This window comes from Bos indicus, chromosome 8, assembly GCF_029378745.1.
Source record: "Bos indicus isolate NIAB-ARS_2022 breed Sahiwal x Tharparkar chromosome 8, NIAB-ARS_B.indTharparkar_mat_pri_1.0, whole genome shotgun sequence".
In the NCBI taxonomy this organism is placed as follows: domain Eukaryota; kingdom Metazoa; phylum Chordata; class Mammalia; order Artiodactyla; family Bovidae; genus Bos; species Bos indicus.
In genome coordinates, this window is record NC_091767.1 from 108,611,903 (window position 1) to 108,629,142 (window position 17,240).

Sequence of the window (17,240 nt, forward strand, 5' to 3'; positions counted from 1 at the left end):
GTGCATTACTTTTGCTATCTCTATTATATGACACACTACCTTGAATCATATGTATTTTCCTGTCCATCAGCTCTATCTTATCCTTTCACTCCAGTCACTCAAATATCTAAATCTTTCATGTTCTTTTCACTAAATCCTGGTCATGATGCCTCCTAAGTAACTCCAAATTGGTCTATTTCACTCCATCTCAACTGCTACCTCCTAAATTTGTGGCATTTCATCTTGAATACTGCAGCAGTCCTTAACTAACTGGTCACCAAACTCTAATCTACTCTTTTTAATTAATTGACCACACAGTAGCCAGATCAATCTTTCCAAACATTAATCTCTTCCTGCTATTTTGTTTTTTAAAACCCTTTCATGGTTCCTACTACTGTCAAATTAATGCTCACTTCATTTAAGTGCTTAGTGACTGAGCACTTTGGACGACTGAGGCTTATACTACAGGTGCCTACTGAGGACAGGAATTCAAAATCACATGTGAATGTGAATATTTAGAATGCAAAATGTTAGGGACTTAGAAGGCCAGAGAGCCCTGGATCTTAAACTTCCTTAGCTTCAAGGTAAATCAGTTTCTAAATGTCCCTAAGATCTTAATAACTGCCTGGCAACATCTTGCTCATCCCATCTAAATTTACTCCAGATATAACTCACAGGCCTCTCTGCCTCCTTCGTGCACAGCAGGGTGATCAGACGCAGATCGGAGCCGCCCTTCCCGGATTCAAACCCTGCTCTCACTCCACAAGTTCACTGTAGGCATTTGGGAACTAACGCTGGAAATCTTGGCACCCCCGAGGTTGGTTGGTCTTTCTTACTCATTTCTTATCAGGCATGACCAAACCCATCTGTCTACTCTTTTCTCTAATAAAGAGGGATAGGATTATTCTTCATGTATTTGAGGTTTTGTTTTCTCGGCTTTTGTTTTAACACTAGACCGTTCTCTTGACCTGAATTTCCCTGATGGATTTTCATTCACTGCTCCCAAGTGACACTGCCAAGCTCACCCCGTACAGCTTTCCAACCATCTTCCATAACAGGAGCATGAATCAAAGAGTTGCCAAGGAACCGGAATATAAAAGTCATATTAGGCTCTGCTTAGCTCGATCTGCCAATCTCAACCCAACTTTCCTCCCACTGACATTCAGAATCACCTTTATCATATACCTTTCTAGAAGGTCACATTCTTAGCTCGCTCAAAGTATATGCCATTTTTTTTTCTGACTATAAAGTTAATACATGATCATTGTAGAAAAGTTAGAAAAGGAATTGGAAGCCTAAAATAAATCACCTCTAACCTAATCATACAGAAGTAACCTCTTAACATCTCGGCATAATTCCTTGCAATTTTATTTTTCCTTATCTTTTTACATTAAGTTCATACCATTCCTTCAATCAAAATCATCCATTTTAAATTAACATCATACCAAATCATTTTCACATATCTTGAAAATTCTTTACAAACAACATTTTAGCACCTGCCTAATATTATGTGATATGGATGCTACATAATTCATTTAGTCTCCTCAGGTAAAAAGCTGAGATCTTTACACTGTTTTTTTTCTTTGCTATTATTATTTTTTTTGCTGTTTTAAAACAGCACTATCTATACTTAAGAGTCTTATCATTTCCCCCCCCCTACAATCTCCCCTTCTCTTCATGATGAATTAATCAGGATAAAATGACTGTTTTAAAACATGTTTCCTTCAAGGTCTTGAGTATATACGGACCTTACATACAATAGATAATGAACAAATACAAATATATACTTCAACAAACTAATCCTTAGAATTATTGCAATTTCACTAGCAATGCCTAAGAGTGTTTGTTTTGCTCTGTTCTAGCCAGCACTGAATGTTCTCATCTGCAAACTCTGCTAAAAGTACACTCGCCTACACAAACACATATATATGCATGAGTGTGCTAAAGACCACAAATGATTAACAAAGGAGAAAGAAGATTCCACAGAACCCCCAAATTCTATAAAGTGCCCTATAGTTCTTTGAATTCAAATAACATCTGCCAAAATACATTGAGAATCAAACACAATAATGTGGGAAATTCAGATGCTATGATATGAAACTTTAATATATATTAGATCTGGAACATCTATAAATAACACTGTTTAGACATTTTCATCAAAATAATCAGATAAAGCTCACATTTCCATACTTTATCTCTGAAAACTAATTAATAACCATGAATTTAATGTCCCATATATGTTAAAATTTTTAAAAAGACATCATATCACAACTGTCTTGATTTCCACATTTTTAGCTTTCATTGGTCTCTCTCTGCCTTTCATCTTCTTCTTCCTTCTCCCTCCCTTCTGGCCTCCTGGTACTCTCCCATCCCTCCTCCGGCAGGCTGCTCCCTCCTCCCCTCTCAGCTCCCATCACTTTCACTGACATCCTACCTTGAAGGTGCAGTTTGCTCTCGGTGCTCTGCAGAAGGACGGAACTCACAGAGTCCAGATTGTCGTAGCTGTTACAGCCCAGGGGCCCAGTGCGTGTCTCTGTGACCTGAGTGGACAGTGAGGGCGACAGGTGTGAGACAGATGCCCTTGGCTGAGACGGATCCTGCAGAGTCGGCCCCCAGCAGCGAAGCAGCAGCAGGGAGAGTCTGTGACTGCGCCTGTGACCACTCCCCGAGCCCCTTGCCTGTGCTGAGGACCAGCGCTGACTGGCACCAAGCAGACAGGCTAGCAGGGCAATGTAGCACAGACGGGAGCCAGAATGCCCAGGTTCTATCCTTGGTTCTCAAGCCACCGAGCCACTGTATTATATGAACTAATAACAAGTGGAAACACTACAGGGTATTTTGAAACCATGGGCTCTGGAAATCGGAGGGTCAGTGTTAAATCCTGGCTGGGCCATTGATTTGCTGTGTGACCACAGGCGGGCACTTCTTTAGGCTCCTGAAAGCTGAAGCTAATAAATCCTTCCCACGAAGGTTGTGAGACTAAACCTGATGGGCGGAAGTGCCTGACACGTGGCGTATGTTTGATAATAGACATCTCATTACCAAGAGCCTTATAAATTGCAGTGTGCATTATCGATGAGTACGTATGCATTGTCATTAGGCAAGAACAATAAACTCATTCCCATTTTCACAGAAAAATTAGCAAAGAGCACAATCAGCTCCACTGAGAATGAATGCCCCTGTCCTCTGGCGGTGTGTTTCTAAAACACTGTCTGAGAAAAACTGAGGTGGTGGACATTAGGGCGAACAGCTATTCTAAAAGATAACCTTGAAATATGATGGTTTCGTATGTAAAGTGGCTTCTTCATCTCTTCGGTCTTTATTTGCCATTATTTCACACAATCGTTGGTGGGCTTGTTTTGGGGTTTGCATCCTACTGCTAAGACACAGCGCTGACTGCTATAGAGAAGGAGGATTCTAGCAATGCCAGCTCCGCCTCTGTCCAACAGTAGAGCTTTGGGTCAGTAACTCCCTTTTATAAGCCTCAATTTCCCTATCTCTACAATATCAACTCTAACAGTAAAGGGATCATGTTTTTGAAGTGTTCAGCACTTAGGAAACAGTACATAAATAGAAGGTTATTAGGCTTTGCTTTTAAAAAGTAATTTATCCTTTTGTGTGTATAGAATAATAGCATGGTTATTGTTGAAAGACTTTCAAAACTACCAATTCATCTTGCTATAGAGATACTCAGGAAGAGGAAAACGACTCAAGAAGGCAAAACTTCCCCACCTGGGTCGGCTGCTCATCTTAGACAAAGCTGGCAGGGAGGCCCATTCTAACCAGCAGGGTCTTGAAGTAGCCTCAAGAAATGGCTAGAAAAACCTGAGTCCCAGATTGAATGTCGAGGGTGGAGCTGTTGCAAGAATGGTTTCTTGAGCGGCCTCTGTCTAATTTCTCTGAGAAACTCCTCCTAAAGAGGCAGACTGCACTTCCAGGATGCACAAGAGAGGATTATCTCCCGACAGAGCTTCAATATCTCAATTCTGAATCCCATCCCGGGGGGAGGGAGCCATTTGGTGATAATGAAAACCAGGCCTTTGCTTTGCTCCTCTGACTCGGATGGCTTCATAAAGCCCCAGCTCTCTGTGCCGAGTTCTCTAACAACATAATCCCCCCGATATAGGCGATTCTTCTCGGATAAGCTGGCTCTTTGTTTGTCGATCTGATTTATTTCTCTCCCTCCTCAGCAAGGCTCTCCCACCCACGTTTCTTCTCTTCCCTTGGTCAATTTCTGACTCATCTGCCTGACTCCTACCAACACTCCCCTGCCACCCGCCCACCATTCACACGCACACTATCCTGAGAGGTACCTTTTAATGTCTTGATAGAAGACTAAAAACAACAACCACCTAACACTAAGTCTGCATTTTATTCAGAAGAAACCAGACTGGAGAATGAGAGGTAAAAAATGCAGGTATAATCTGATTTAAGAGAACTTGAGATGCAAAAAAATCTTCACAGAAACCCTCCAAAGAGCTAATCCTTTTTATCAAAAATGCCCTCCTTCATTCTCTTTATAAAGGTAATCCTTGAATTTCTTATATTGAAAGTGAAGTATTTAAGTACCTATGCTCTAAGGCAGTGAGCTGAAACTTTACAGCTGCTCTTTCCAATACAGCTATTTAAATTTAACTAAATAAAAAAAAAATCCTTACAAATATAGTTTGTAAGTAGCCACATGTCATGAGCTCCATAACCCCATATGTCTAGTGGCTCCTTTCTTGGCCAGCACACATTCAGAGCTGTTCCATCACCTTGGAAGGGTCTACAGCGCTGGGTGATGAGCATGGGTCAGCATGTGACAGGCTGGCTGTTTTTATAAATAAACTTTTACTGGAATACAACTATGATCTTTTTTTTATACATTGTCTATGGCTGATTTTGTTCTACAGAAGCATAGATGAGTTGTAGGAACAGGGGTCATATGACCTGCAAATCTTGAAATATTTATTATTGGCTCTTGACAAAAAATATTCCTGACCCTGGTCTAGAGAGTAGAGTTCTAATCCCTGTTACTGAACTGGCTAGGTGTGTAACCCTGAGCAAAAGTCTTCAACTTTTGGACCTCAGTGTTCATATCTATAAAATGGGGGGAGGGAGATGAAAAACACAGGAGTTAACCAATTACTGGCTTAGGCATAATCTGACTTCTGTGAACTCTATGACCTTGTGAAAATGAATTACCCAGTGTAGCCTCAGTTTCTTCACCTATAAAGGGCACCTGGAAATCATTGACACAGAACTTGAAGACTGAAAGAGAGTACTATGGATAATTATGCCTCATGACCACAGCCAGGGCTGCCCCAGGAAATCAGTATGTGTGGTCTTAATGACAATGCTCAGGGTATTATAGGGCATTGGACAACCTCAGTCAGAGTGGCTGGACAGGGGCACTGCTAGCTCCATAGGAAATGAGGAAGCTAGGAATTTCATCTGCCCATCGACTCAGACCACTTTAGCGCAGTGCTGCTGTCTTAAGAACCTGCCACCCTCAAGCTGTACCTTGATTGCTCCAGTTGATATCTGGATCTCATGGAGCCTCCTCATGGTGCCATCGCGGTCAACAAAGTAGGATGATGCAAGCTGGTGTAGAGCTTCAACACTTTGTGTGGCATTCCCTGACTTTCTGTCCAGGCGACTTTTGTCCATGTACATGGTCAAGGCCTCCTCCCCTGCAGGGAAAAGTAGAGAAGTCAGGCAGGCTGTTGAACTCCGTGAGGGGTAGAGATGCTTCAGGGCTTCAAAGCAGAGAACAGCTTTGAACCTCTAATTTTGCCCAGATTTCCTACTGCCTCTGAAAATTAAGAGCACAGTACAAGCAAGTACACCACAGTCCAGAGGTGGCGGTGAGCACAAAGCTTCAACAGGAGGAGAATCGTGAAAACAAACTTAGCTGATCCCTTCCTGCTCCTTTCTCCGCCTCCTCTGGTTCCTTCTTACCATCCAGTTCCTCTTATTCCTCCTCTCATTTCTCCCCTCTCCTCTTCCCTCCTTGTTTCCTCCTTTCCTTCCTCTCTTTCTCCTTCCGCTACCCCTTCCCAGATAGACGGACAGAGAGAGTGAGAGATGGAGGAGAGAGAGATAAGACACAGTTTAGACACAGATACAGATAAACAAATAGGAATAACTATGTGTCTGCGGAGAGAGGAAGAACTAAACTGTCAGTCCTGTGAAAGCAGATACTGTCTATATTATTGTTGTTATTGTTTAATTGCCAAGTCGTGTCTGACTCTTTTGCAACCTCACAGACTGCAGCCTGCCAGGCTCCTCTGTCCATGGGATTTCCCAGGCAAGGATACTGAAGTGGGTTGCCATTTCCTTCTCCAGGGGATCTTCCCGACTCAGGAATCGAACCTCGGTCTTCTACATTGCAGATGGACTTTTTATCACTAAGCCACTGGGGAAGCCCACTGTCTATATTAGTCACTGCTTTAGGAGACTGGGGTCAATCCCTGGGTCTGAAAGATCCCCCAAAGGAGGAAATGGCTACCCACTCCAGTATTCTTGCCTGAAGAATTCCACAGACAGAGGGTTCGCAAAGAGACAGACACAACTGAGGGACTGGGCATGCGTGTAACATCATCCTTTGTTCAAAGTCTGGTGCTTGGGATATATTAATAGTAAACAGTTAATCCATCCACTTTTTTCATTTATTCAATAAATATTTCTTAAGCTACATTTTGCAGGAGAGGGGAGATGACAAGAAAGTTGGGCATAGCATAGAAGAGAGAGAGAGAGAGAGAAAACCTCACCTAATTTACTCCATGAATTTTTCCTTAGAAATACATGCATATGTTACAAAGAGTATGAATTTATGGCGGATTTTATTTTGGATAACAGGATGATTCATCAGAACTTCAGAAGGGAAGCTCCACCTAAACAGATCTGATTCTTGCACCTCTGATTCCACTCTCAACTAACTGTGAACTTGGGGACATTCGTCAACCTCTCTGTTTCTCAGTTTATTCACGAACAAGATTAGAAGAAGAAGAGCACCTGTTCCATGGAGTAATTAAGAAGAATAAATTAATTAGTATATACAAAGTCCTTACATTAGTATCTGTTTGTTGTAGCAACCAAAAATCACTTGGAATAGTAGCAGAACCTTTGATTCTAGAACTAGACTGCCTGGACTTGAATGAGCTACAGGAGTCAGTTGCAAATCCCGCTGCATGGCGGGGTTTTCGTGTGTAATATTGGAAACAGTAGCTGTTTACCTCCTAGGTTGTCATAGGACTAAATCTGTTAATGACATAAAGTACCTGAGCTCTGCCTGGCACAGAATAACTTCTGCCATTGTTCGGTACCACAAATTATCAGTCATATAAGACTTATCCTTCCTTTTTGTCAACCCAATACAATAGGGTCGTCAGAGAACAAACGTTACCGATGACTTTCTGAGGACAAAAGACTGATATCTAAGATAACTGAAATTTCTTTAGAATGCTGATGATTTTTTGAGTTAAAGGGAAGGTTAAACACACACACGCGCGCGCATGCGCGCACACACACACACACAACAATTACTCTGGGAAGCACAGTGGTTATCCTAGGAGGCAGACACGGCCCTGACACAAAGGTTAATCCCTCTGCCTCAGCCCCGCCCTGACTGCTTTTAGAACGGGGTTTCCTTGTGGTTCAGTGCGCTCCCTGTGGAGCCTACAGTCTGTCTTTCAGCCAAACCATTCCTTCTGCCTCCATGCTTTATTCTTGCCAATTTTCCTCCCGGTCTTTCCTCAGACTCCATTTTTATTTGTTTATTTATTTTCTGCTTGGAATGCCATGATTTCCTCCCTCTACACGTCTGGCTCCTGAAATCCTGTCCAGCTTTCTGCGCCCTATGGCAGTGTGTCCTCTTACCGCCCTGTGTCCGTGGCCTCGTGTCTCCTGTACGCGCTTCAGAACCTGCTCCGTTACCGCCTTCCTGGTGCGGCTTCCCCGGCCACACCCTCCCATGCAAGACAGCTGTCACCACCTGGCTTTATCGCTCTCCAGGGCGTCCATCCTGTAGCTCGCATATATGCACCGTATTCCATGTGCTCTGAGCACCGCCAGGCAACGGTGAGGAGTGAATAAGCGCGCCCCATCCTTGGAGTCCCCCAGTGAACCTGCGTGCTGCCCAGTGTAGGAGCCACTGGCCAAATGCGGCTGCTGAGCTTCTGAAATCCGGTCGTTCCAAGCTGAGATGCACTGTGCCTATAAACTACACAGTGGAATCCCAAAAACTGGACAATGTCAAAAAAAAAAAAAAAAGCAAACTAAAATATCCCATTAATAACAAAGGCTAAGGGTGTGGAGAAAATGGAAGCTTCCTCCACTGTTGGTGGGAATGTAAACTGGTGCAGCCATTATGGAAAATGATGTGGAGGCTCCTTAAAAAACTAAAAAATATGATCCAGCAATCCCACTCCTGGGCACATATCCAGAGAAATCTCTAATTTGGAAAGATCCATGTACCCCGTGTTCATAGCAGCACTATCCACAACAGCCAAGGCGTGGAAACAATGCAACACTCATCAACAGATGCTTGACTTATGAAGATGTGTTACCTATGCGCCATGGAATATTACTCAACCACAAAGAAGAACGAAACAGGGCCACCTACAGCGACATGGAGAGACCTAGAGGTGATTATACTGAGCGAAGTAAGACAGAGAGAGACAGATATCACACGATGTCACTTACATGCAGGTTCTAAAAAATGATACAAATGACCTTATTTACAAAGCAGATTCACAGACACAGAAAACAAACTCATGGTTACCAAAGGGAAGAGGGTAGGATGGATAAATTAGGAGTGTGCAATTACCAGGTGCAAATTACTATACATAAAAGATAAGCAACAAGGATTTACTACACAATGAAGGGAACAAGATTCAGTGTCTTGTAATAACTCATAATGGAGAAGAATCTGAAGAAATATATACAAAACTGAATGACTCTGCTGTACATCTAAATGTAACACAATATTGTAAATCAAATATACTTCAACTACAAAATAAAAAGAGATTAACAGGAAAAAAAGAAATAAAAATATCAATAATAGGTTTTCATTACATGTTGAAATAATATTCTGGATATATTATGTGAGATAAAATATATGGTTAAATTGACTCTCCCCTTTTTCTTTTCACTTTTAGAAACGTGGTTGGAAAGTTGTGAATGGCATATGTGACTCACACTAGCGGCTCATGTCATATTTCGATTGGACGACACTGGTCTAGTGGACAGACACACACAGGAATCACTTCAACACACACGCCAGATGAAGAGTGAAGGTACTGCTGCGTGGGGTGGGATGCAGCCTGGAGGGGGCACCTGCATCCCTGTCGGTACTGTGGGACCCAAGCCACTGATGCTCTGATCTCTCCCCACTGCATCTGCTGTCATTCCAGCTATGCTCGGTCCTACACAAATGTGTCCTTTTTCCTCTCATGGTTGGGGCTCTGCTTTTCTCCTGGCCGACTTCTACTCATTGCTCAGGTGGCACCAAACTCAACACCACCTCTAGGAAGCCTTCCATGAGTCACCAACTGTTTACTTAGGCTGAAGTAAGGACACTAACCACGTGCTTCCATGCATGGCCTCCTTGTGTTTCTGCTACACTTCCTGGTGATTGCTTCTTGAACAGCCTGTCTCTTTTACTAAAGAAGAAGCTCTGTGAAGTCAACGAGGATGTAAGAGCCTTTCATCTTTGAAACAGCCTTTCAGTCATTGCCTAGCACTATCTGGGCATATATTATGTGCTTAACAAACGGTCGGCATTTTATGTGCGGATGAAGGGATAAATACGAAAGTGGTCCGGCTCTACAGTGTTTGTTGAATGACACATCTGCCTTAACTACTAGACTGAAATCTTCCTGTGAGAAGATTCAGGATCATTAAAATTAATCTCTGGGTTCCACATGCCTAGATTTAAGCTGAGTTCAGGATAAGAAACTCATATCTGCTCCTTCCCATGAAGCCTTTGCCAGTTATACAGGAGAGCATGACCGTCCATCCTTTGGATCTGCAGCAACCTGAACAGACTTGGCTTAAAGATGACTTTATACTCAACAATTGGAGAAGGAAATGGCAACCCACTCCAGTATTCTTGCCTAGAGAATCCCAGGGACAGGGGAGCCTGGTGGGCTGCCGTCTATGGGGTCGCACAGAGTCGGACACGACTGAAGCGACTTAGCAGTAGCAATACTCAACAATTAGATGTTGAGTTCCAGAGGGTGAGTGGTGGCCTGAGGCAAGAAGGACTCTATCTGATTTTTCTTTGTAATGTTCCCAGTGCTTCTCCCAGGTCAAATGAAGAGCCAAAGTTCAGTTACCATTTGATGGGTAGATGGATGGATGGATGGGGAGACAGATGATTAAATGGATAGATGAACAGATAGATGAGTGGAGAGGTAAATGATTAAATAAGTGAATATAAGCTAGAAGTTAGAGCCAGGAGGCAGAGGAAATAAATATTACACGTGTCAGCTCAGGCTCTCTAAGGGGCCTGTGAAAGAGAAGGCGAAATAGCCCAGGTCCCTCAGGACTGAGAACTGGAAGAAGCAAACCTTAGATCAAGAGGGGTTAATGGGCTTCTTGCTGCATTATTAAGACTTAATTTCTTGTTTATTAAGAGAACATTCTGTTTAGAGTTGCTTTCCCATTTGGGCATTCCTGCAAATTGCCTCTTCACCCCTCATAGCCCTTTCCTCAGTCTTTCTGTCCTCTGGGGGTTTTGTCTCACTCTCTGCAGCACTTCTTTCGGGGGGGAACAAAGTGGGACATGCAGAGGATGGGCGATGAGGGGAAAAATCCATCATCTTACCTTCTGAGTCACTAGGGGACACTGTTTCCAGAAAAGGGAAGGGCATGTCTGGACTTCAGGTCTCTGGGGTATCCCTCAGCCTTTCCTTCTGAAAAGCCTTTCCTCAGCCTTTCCCCAGCAACTTAGTTCACAGTCTTCCTCTTAGCCAAGGGGAGCTCTCCCAAAATACAGGGTGGGTAATGAGTATACACACACACACACATTTACACAAGCACAAAACCATAGGCTTTCACACATTCAACAGACATTCCTGCAATATGCATACACTCACATACATGTGAAAGCTCACTTATATATGTATACACTGCAACCATATTCACGGGTTCAAGGCATATGCATGTGTGCAATGCATATATATGTATGTCCATGTATAGATTAACTTTCACAAAAGTATTAGCAGGCATCTGTGCAAGCGGGCATGCACTCCCATGCACATGTACAAGCTCAGTTATATATCACACAGACACCCAGCCTGCAAGGTGTTCCCTTTGGTCTAAAACAGAAGCTTCAGAGGAACCAAGGGGAATGACCATCCCTGCATTGATTGTGTCATTCCAGACCCCAGTGTTTTCACTTCATCACTGTCTGTAAAAGGTTCTCACATCAAGTATTTTATGAGTTGAACAGACGTCGCCCCAAAAGTGAGGACCCCAGAGAAACGTCTTAGACGTCAGCCCTCCCGCCGACTGCGCCTCCTCCTTCTCACTCCCTCTCCTTCCTCGTCTCTAAATGCATCCACTTGTCCTGTAAGTGACAGTTTAAGGATCATCTTTTGTTGTTTGAGTATGCCCTCAGGAGCTCACCTGACACCTCAAACAGCTCATCAAAGCAGTTCTTCTAAATGAATATGGTGTTCTCCTTAGGAAAAATTATAGTGAATACAATTCTCTGCACTTCCTTATATTTATATGGAAAAATGGAGAGCCAGACAAGAAAGTGAATTTCTCTGCATCTGCCATTCATCTAGTGAGTGGGAGGAAGGGGCTGTAGTCCTGAGTCCCCAGGGTGTGAGTCTCACTAAACAGTAACACTCGGTGCTGTGCTCAGTCACTCAGTCCTGTCTGACTCTCTGTGACCCCATGGACCGCAGCCCACCAGGCTCCTCTGTCTGTGTAACTCTCCCAGCAAGAATGCTGAAATGGGTGGCCTTGCCCTCCTGGTTGGATCTTTCCAACCCCGGCATGGAACCCACACCTCCTACGTCTCCTGCGTCAGCAGGTGGGTTCTTTACTGCTGAGTCGCCAGGGGAGCCCCCAAACAATAACAATAATGATCACAAGAACAACAAGGGCCATGATTTGTTAGGGGCCAAACACCGAAACAAGCACTGTCAATGCATCATTTTCTATAACCTTCAAAGTATGCGTGAATAGCAGTGTTATTTCTATTTACACAAGAGGAAACCAAGGCTGAGAGTATCGAGTAAACTGTCAAGGTGACACAAAACTTGTGAGAACCAGGCGATCAAACACCAGAGTCCGCCCTTCTAGACCCTACGATCTACGGCCCCCTTCTCTGCCATCGCATGAGGACACTCTTAAGAAAGACTTTTCTATGAATGAATGAATGAAGTGATGATGTGAGAAGGACCTCACATGGCTGCTGATGCTGTGTCCATCAACAGTAAATCCTCCCGCCTCCCCGCTCCCCGCTCCGCCCGCTGAGGATGGAGGAAGCATTTAGGGCTTGCTGTCCAATCCTGGAACTCAGTCCAATGCTCTGCATATTTTAAAATGTTGTGCTGTAAAAACAGGAGAGGAACAAGGCTCTGTGAATAATTCACCACCTCGCCTCAGAGAAATTAAAAATATATTTCACTGCAAAAGAAAAGTCGTTGTTATTTGGGACTTCCGGGGACTTGGACAGAACACAGTTCCTAATGGAAGAACTGCATTGATCCTAGTAACTATTTTTTTTTTTTTTTCCCAAGTGAAATGGGAGGTGGGGGAAGTTTAAAGAAAAGAGTACATGTTAATGCCACACTCAATGTAGAAGTGATTTCATTTTCATTTTATGATAGAGCAGAATTTATATGACATGATTTAACATTCATCAGTTAACCAATACACGCTGGCTGATTGATTGTTGGATTGGGCGGGTTGGCAGGTCAGTGAGCTGGTTAAAGAGATGACAGATGTTGGGTCAAAAAATAATGCAAGGTTTGTGGATGGAAAACCCTAAGTTAAAATGTTAATTTTGTCACCAATCTTAGCTATACCTCTTGAAAGTTTCAGCTTCCTTATATATACAATGGAGATAATATAGTCTAACGTCATTTTTGCAGACTAAAGAGGGCATAAAATGCCTGCTAATACTATAAGGCAAATATTCAATAAGGTGTGGCAAGTATGAGTAACTGGGGCTTTCCTGGTCTGCAATGCAGGAGATGCTAGTTTGATCCCCTGGAGAAGATCCTCTGGGGAAGGAAATGGTAACCCACTCCAGTATTCTTGCCTGGAGAATCCCATGCCCAGAGAAGCCTGGCGGGCTACAGTCCCATGGGGTCGCAAGAAGTCAGACACACTGAAGCAACTAAGTAACAAGAACAACAACACAATTCCTAAGTAGTGGATTCAAAAGAATGAATTGGCCTGACCAACCTCTCCCCCCACAGCTTCCACATCATCACGTTTCTAAGCTGATCTGCCTTGAAAGGCATATTGTGTGCTCAGCCTAGAAAGTTTCACCACTCTCCTTCTACACAGACAACTCCTACTGAGCTAAACTGTCACTTCCTCTAGGAAGTTTACATGAACCACTCCAGCTTGTGCTCACCCTCCTCGGAAAAAGAGGATCAGTTGTGATAACCATGACTCGGGCTACCCACTAGCCTTTGCCAACATGCCAGTCCTGATTGTTTCACTGACATGAGCCGAACCTAAACGCAACTTTGCAGCTCTCTGAGCAGGTGGCGTGGTGCTCCACCACCTAAGGGGCTTTCTCGAACTTCACTGGACCCAGTCATTGTGGCAGAAACCTGACGTCCAAAGGATGGTAGCTCATAATACAAGATGATGACGCATGTGGGCAAGACCCACAAGCGGCTAAGTGCAGTAGTCTCTACTATCTCCTGTGTCCTTTGCATTTCCTTTCTCTCATTGATCCTCCCCTCTTACCCTCAGTCCCTTCAAGATGAACTGGACACAAAGAGGAGAAACGGGTAAAGCTGAGTAGGCAGGAGCAGTTAGTCTGCTTTCCTACTGGTCTAGTCCAAACCCATAGAAGATGCAATGATATCCCCTTTGTAAAATGATAACCTCAAGTTATCAGCCCCTAAAGCAGATTCTGATAAACAAAAAGACTTCTTGCAACAATATCTCAAATTTAATTTTTCCCTCAGATTAGACTGTCCTCCAAAGGAATCAATACAATAAGATTAAACATTCTGAACAGATTGAGCTAATTCCAAGGTGATGCCATTGTTCCCACAAAAAGTTAGAGAACTCTCAAGTTAGATTTTCCCAGAGAACAGAATCAGCCAAGACAATCTGGCTTCTCTGACAACATAGCCTTCTGAGTGATGTACAATGGCAGAGATGTTAAGATGGCTTTGATCCCAGGCCACCCCATGGTCCCCTCCCTCCCAGACCCAAAGTCACGACCAGGTTATGTGGCCCCGTGACTGTCGACCTACCTCCCAAGGTGGCAGAGATGAGGAGGTGGGTGCCGTACTTTTTGATGACGGTATCAATGAACTGCTGAGTGGTGGGTCTCCTGCCGAGCAGGCGGATGCTCCTTTGAAACTCCGGCATGAGGGGCACTGGATGGCGGACCAGGTCTCTCCTCTCGATGGCTGTGTTCCTCACCTTCCAACGGGCAAACTCCCTGGGCAGAAGAGATGGGTGAGACTCTCAGCTTACTAGCTCTACCCCCAAGCCAAGTCCACCCAACCAGCCCATCCAGGCATGTATCCTTAGGTGAGAGTGCTTGCAACTATTTTCAGTATTTGTTAACTGATACTTAGCTCTGGAACCCTTGCTCTTTTCAGCACCACGAATATTTACTGCATGCTTTTCTCATCACTAGGGGCTTCCCTGGTAGTTCACACCGTAAAAAGTATGCTACAGCTGAGGAGACCTGGGTTCAACTCCTCGAACGGAAAGATCCCCTGGAGGGAGGCACGGCAACCCACTCCAGTATTCTTGCCTGGAGAATCCCATGGACAGAGGAGCATGGCAGGCTACAGTCCACAGGGGCGCCAAGAGTCAGACACGATTGAGCCACTGACACAGTCTCATCTCTGGGATACCACAGTGAGCCAGAGAGACGCAGTCATGCTGTCCTGATGCTTACGGAGCATCAGACCCAAAAATCACTGTCATCTAGTTGCTTATTCATCTCCCTCACTAGAGCGTGAGTGAACCCATAGAGATGGGATCGTCTTAGGTACATGGTACATGGTACATGGTGGAGTCAAAAGCATGCAGGCTGGACGAATAAATAAGCAAAGGAATAAAGAAAGGAAGGAAGGCTCTGTACCAATGGACAAGGCATAAGGCTCAATGCAACTTGAAAGTTGTTTGAAGACAATTCCACGATCCAATAATGAGCCCAGGACTCAGCTTCAATCGAAAATTTCCCATGCATTCATTGAACAACTACTATTTGAAAGAAACTAAGTTATGTTCTGAACACCAAGTGAGGGAATTTCCGCTCTTCCCTTCACTAATGATGGAGAAAGTCAAGATGGAGAGACACTGGACTTGGGAGTCTACAGTCAGGGTCTCACTGTGCCTCCTGTAAATTATGGGGTGTGATCTTGGCCAGAGGATGTCACTTCTCTGGATCTACATTTCCTTATGTGTAAAATCCAATTAATATTATCTATTTCCTATTGCTGGTGGCCAGAGTACATGAAGCATAGGGTGTGAAAATACCCTTGGGAAATGCCAGGCATTAATCCAACGTGAAAGTTTTATAACTTTTATCTCCTCACACATTCACGGATATATGAATCATTAAAGGGTCACAGGTGATGGACGAGGAGCATGCAAACCAAATACAAGTAGACGCTTTAAGGGCCTTGGTTCAGGTTGTTTTTGCTTTAATAATGACCTCTGTTCCTAGCAAAAATGGAGCTCCCCCTGGAACAAGCAGCTCTCTGACCTGTCTGAGTTATAAGCTCCAGGTCCCTTGAGCAAAACAGATTAGTCAAGAGGACAGTGAGGTCAGCCCAGACAGATGATGGGAGTGGGCGTCTAATGAAAAGGTCCCCTCTCCTGCCATAAGCTGGGAGAGATGAATAAAGGAAGGGGCATGGAGCAAGAAGACACAGAACAGGGTGGGAAACAGGACAGAATATGTCTCGGTAATTCAGTGGTGGAGTCTGACCCCTGATGCAGAGAAAGCTGTGTCTAAAGAAAAAGCTTCCACAGTGACAAGCATTTCCAAGCCTCTGAGCCTACGGTCTGTGTCTGCTTAAGAAACCTCTGTCCATAATTCATAATGCAGTTTGAATTCTAAATAAAGTCAGCTCAGTGCTCTATACGAGGTAGGTACGTATCAAATCTACCAACTGCACTCAGTGAACCTTGCAGGGCACCTGCCCAGGGCCAAATATCATGTCCACAGGAGGGAGGGGACACACCCCAGTCTCATGTCCTTAAGATGCTCATAGTCCAGCAGGACAATCACGCCCTGCTTATTGTAAACCAAAGGCTACAAGACGCAAAAGAAGGAACGCAGACTTCTGAGGTCGGTAGGGGAAGCTTCAGTGAGAAGGTCACGTCTTAACTACAGTTTTGTGATTTAAACAGAAATGTAGTTTAAAAAAATCCAAATACCCACGTAGATGAAAGGGCAGGAGCAGAGTGAGTAAGAGGACACAGAACACTTTATGGGAAGAGCTGCACAGGAGGTGAAGTGTATGAAGGAGAGGGTGTGAAACGGGACAAAGTGGAGCACGTGGGGTGACCAGGCATTAGAGGTGGGGGACGTCAGAGCCAGCTGAGGGGGTCTCACAGGGGTGGTCAGCAGCTGGTAGCATGAGTCCCTAAGATTACTCATCCTGTTCTGGGTAATCTCCTCCCCCAGAGTGCAGGCTGAATAGGACCCAGTGATTTGTTTCTCATGAACAAAATGTGAAGGAGACAGCACGTGAGTTTAGTGATCAGGTTACAAAATACGGCAACTTCTTAGCCATAAGAAAGAAGGAAATGATGCCATTTGCAGCAACATGGACGGACTCGGATGTTACCACACTAAGCAAAGTAAGTCGGACAGAGAGACAAATGTCGTGTGATGTGACTTATACGTGGAATCTAAAACATGACTCAAATGGAAATATCAGTGAAACAGAAGCAGACTCACAGACGTGGAGAGCAGACTGGTGGCTGCCAGGTGGGTGGGAGGGGAGGAGGGGGAGCTTGGGCTTAGCGGATGCAAACTGGCACATACAGGATGCACAACAAGGCCCTACTGTGTGGTGCAGGGAACTGTATCCAACATC

At 44.2% G+C, this 17,240-nt stretch overlaps 1 protein-coding gene across 1 annotated transcript in view; it reads right to left on the reverse strand.

Annotated features, from left to right (window-relative positions):
- The window catches only part of BRINP1 (BMP/retinoic acid inducible neural specific 1), a 197,062-nt gene that overhangs the window by 56,654 nt on the left and 123,168 nt on the right, over positions 1-17,240 (reverse strand). The window contains exons 3-5 of the mRNA XM_019966826.2: positions 14,427-14,617; positions 5,485-5,654; positions 2,414-2,519 (exon numbers count right to left, since the gene is read on the reverse strand). Of these exons, the coding sequence (XP_019822385.2) occupies positions 2,414-2,519; positions 5,485-5,654; positions 14,427-14,617 (467 nt within the window). The remainder of the gene's footprint in view (positions 1-2,413; positions 2,520-5,484; positions 5,655-14,426; positions 14,618-17,240) is intronic.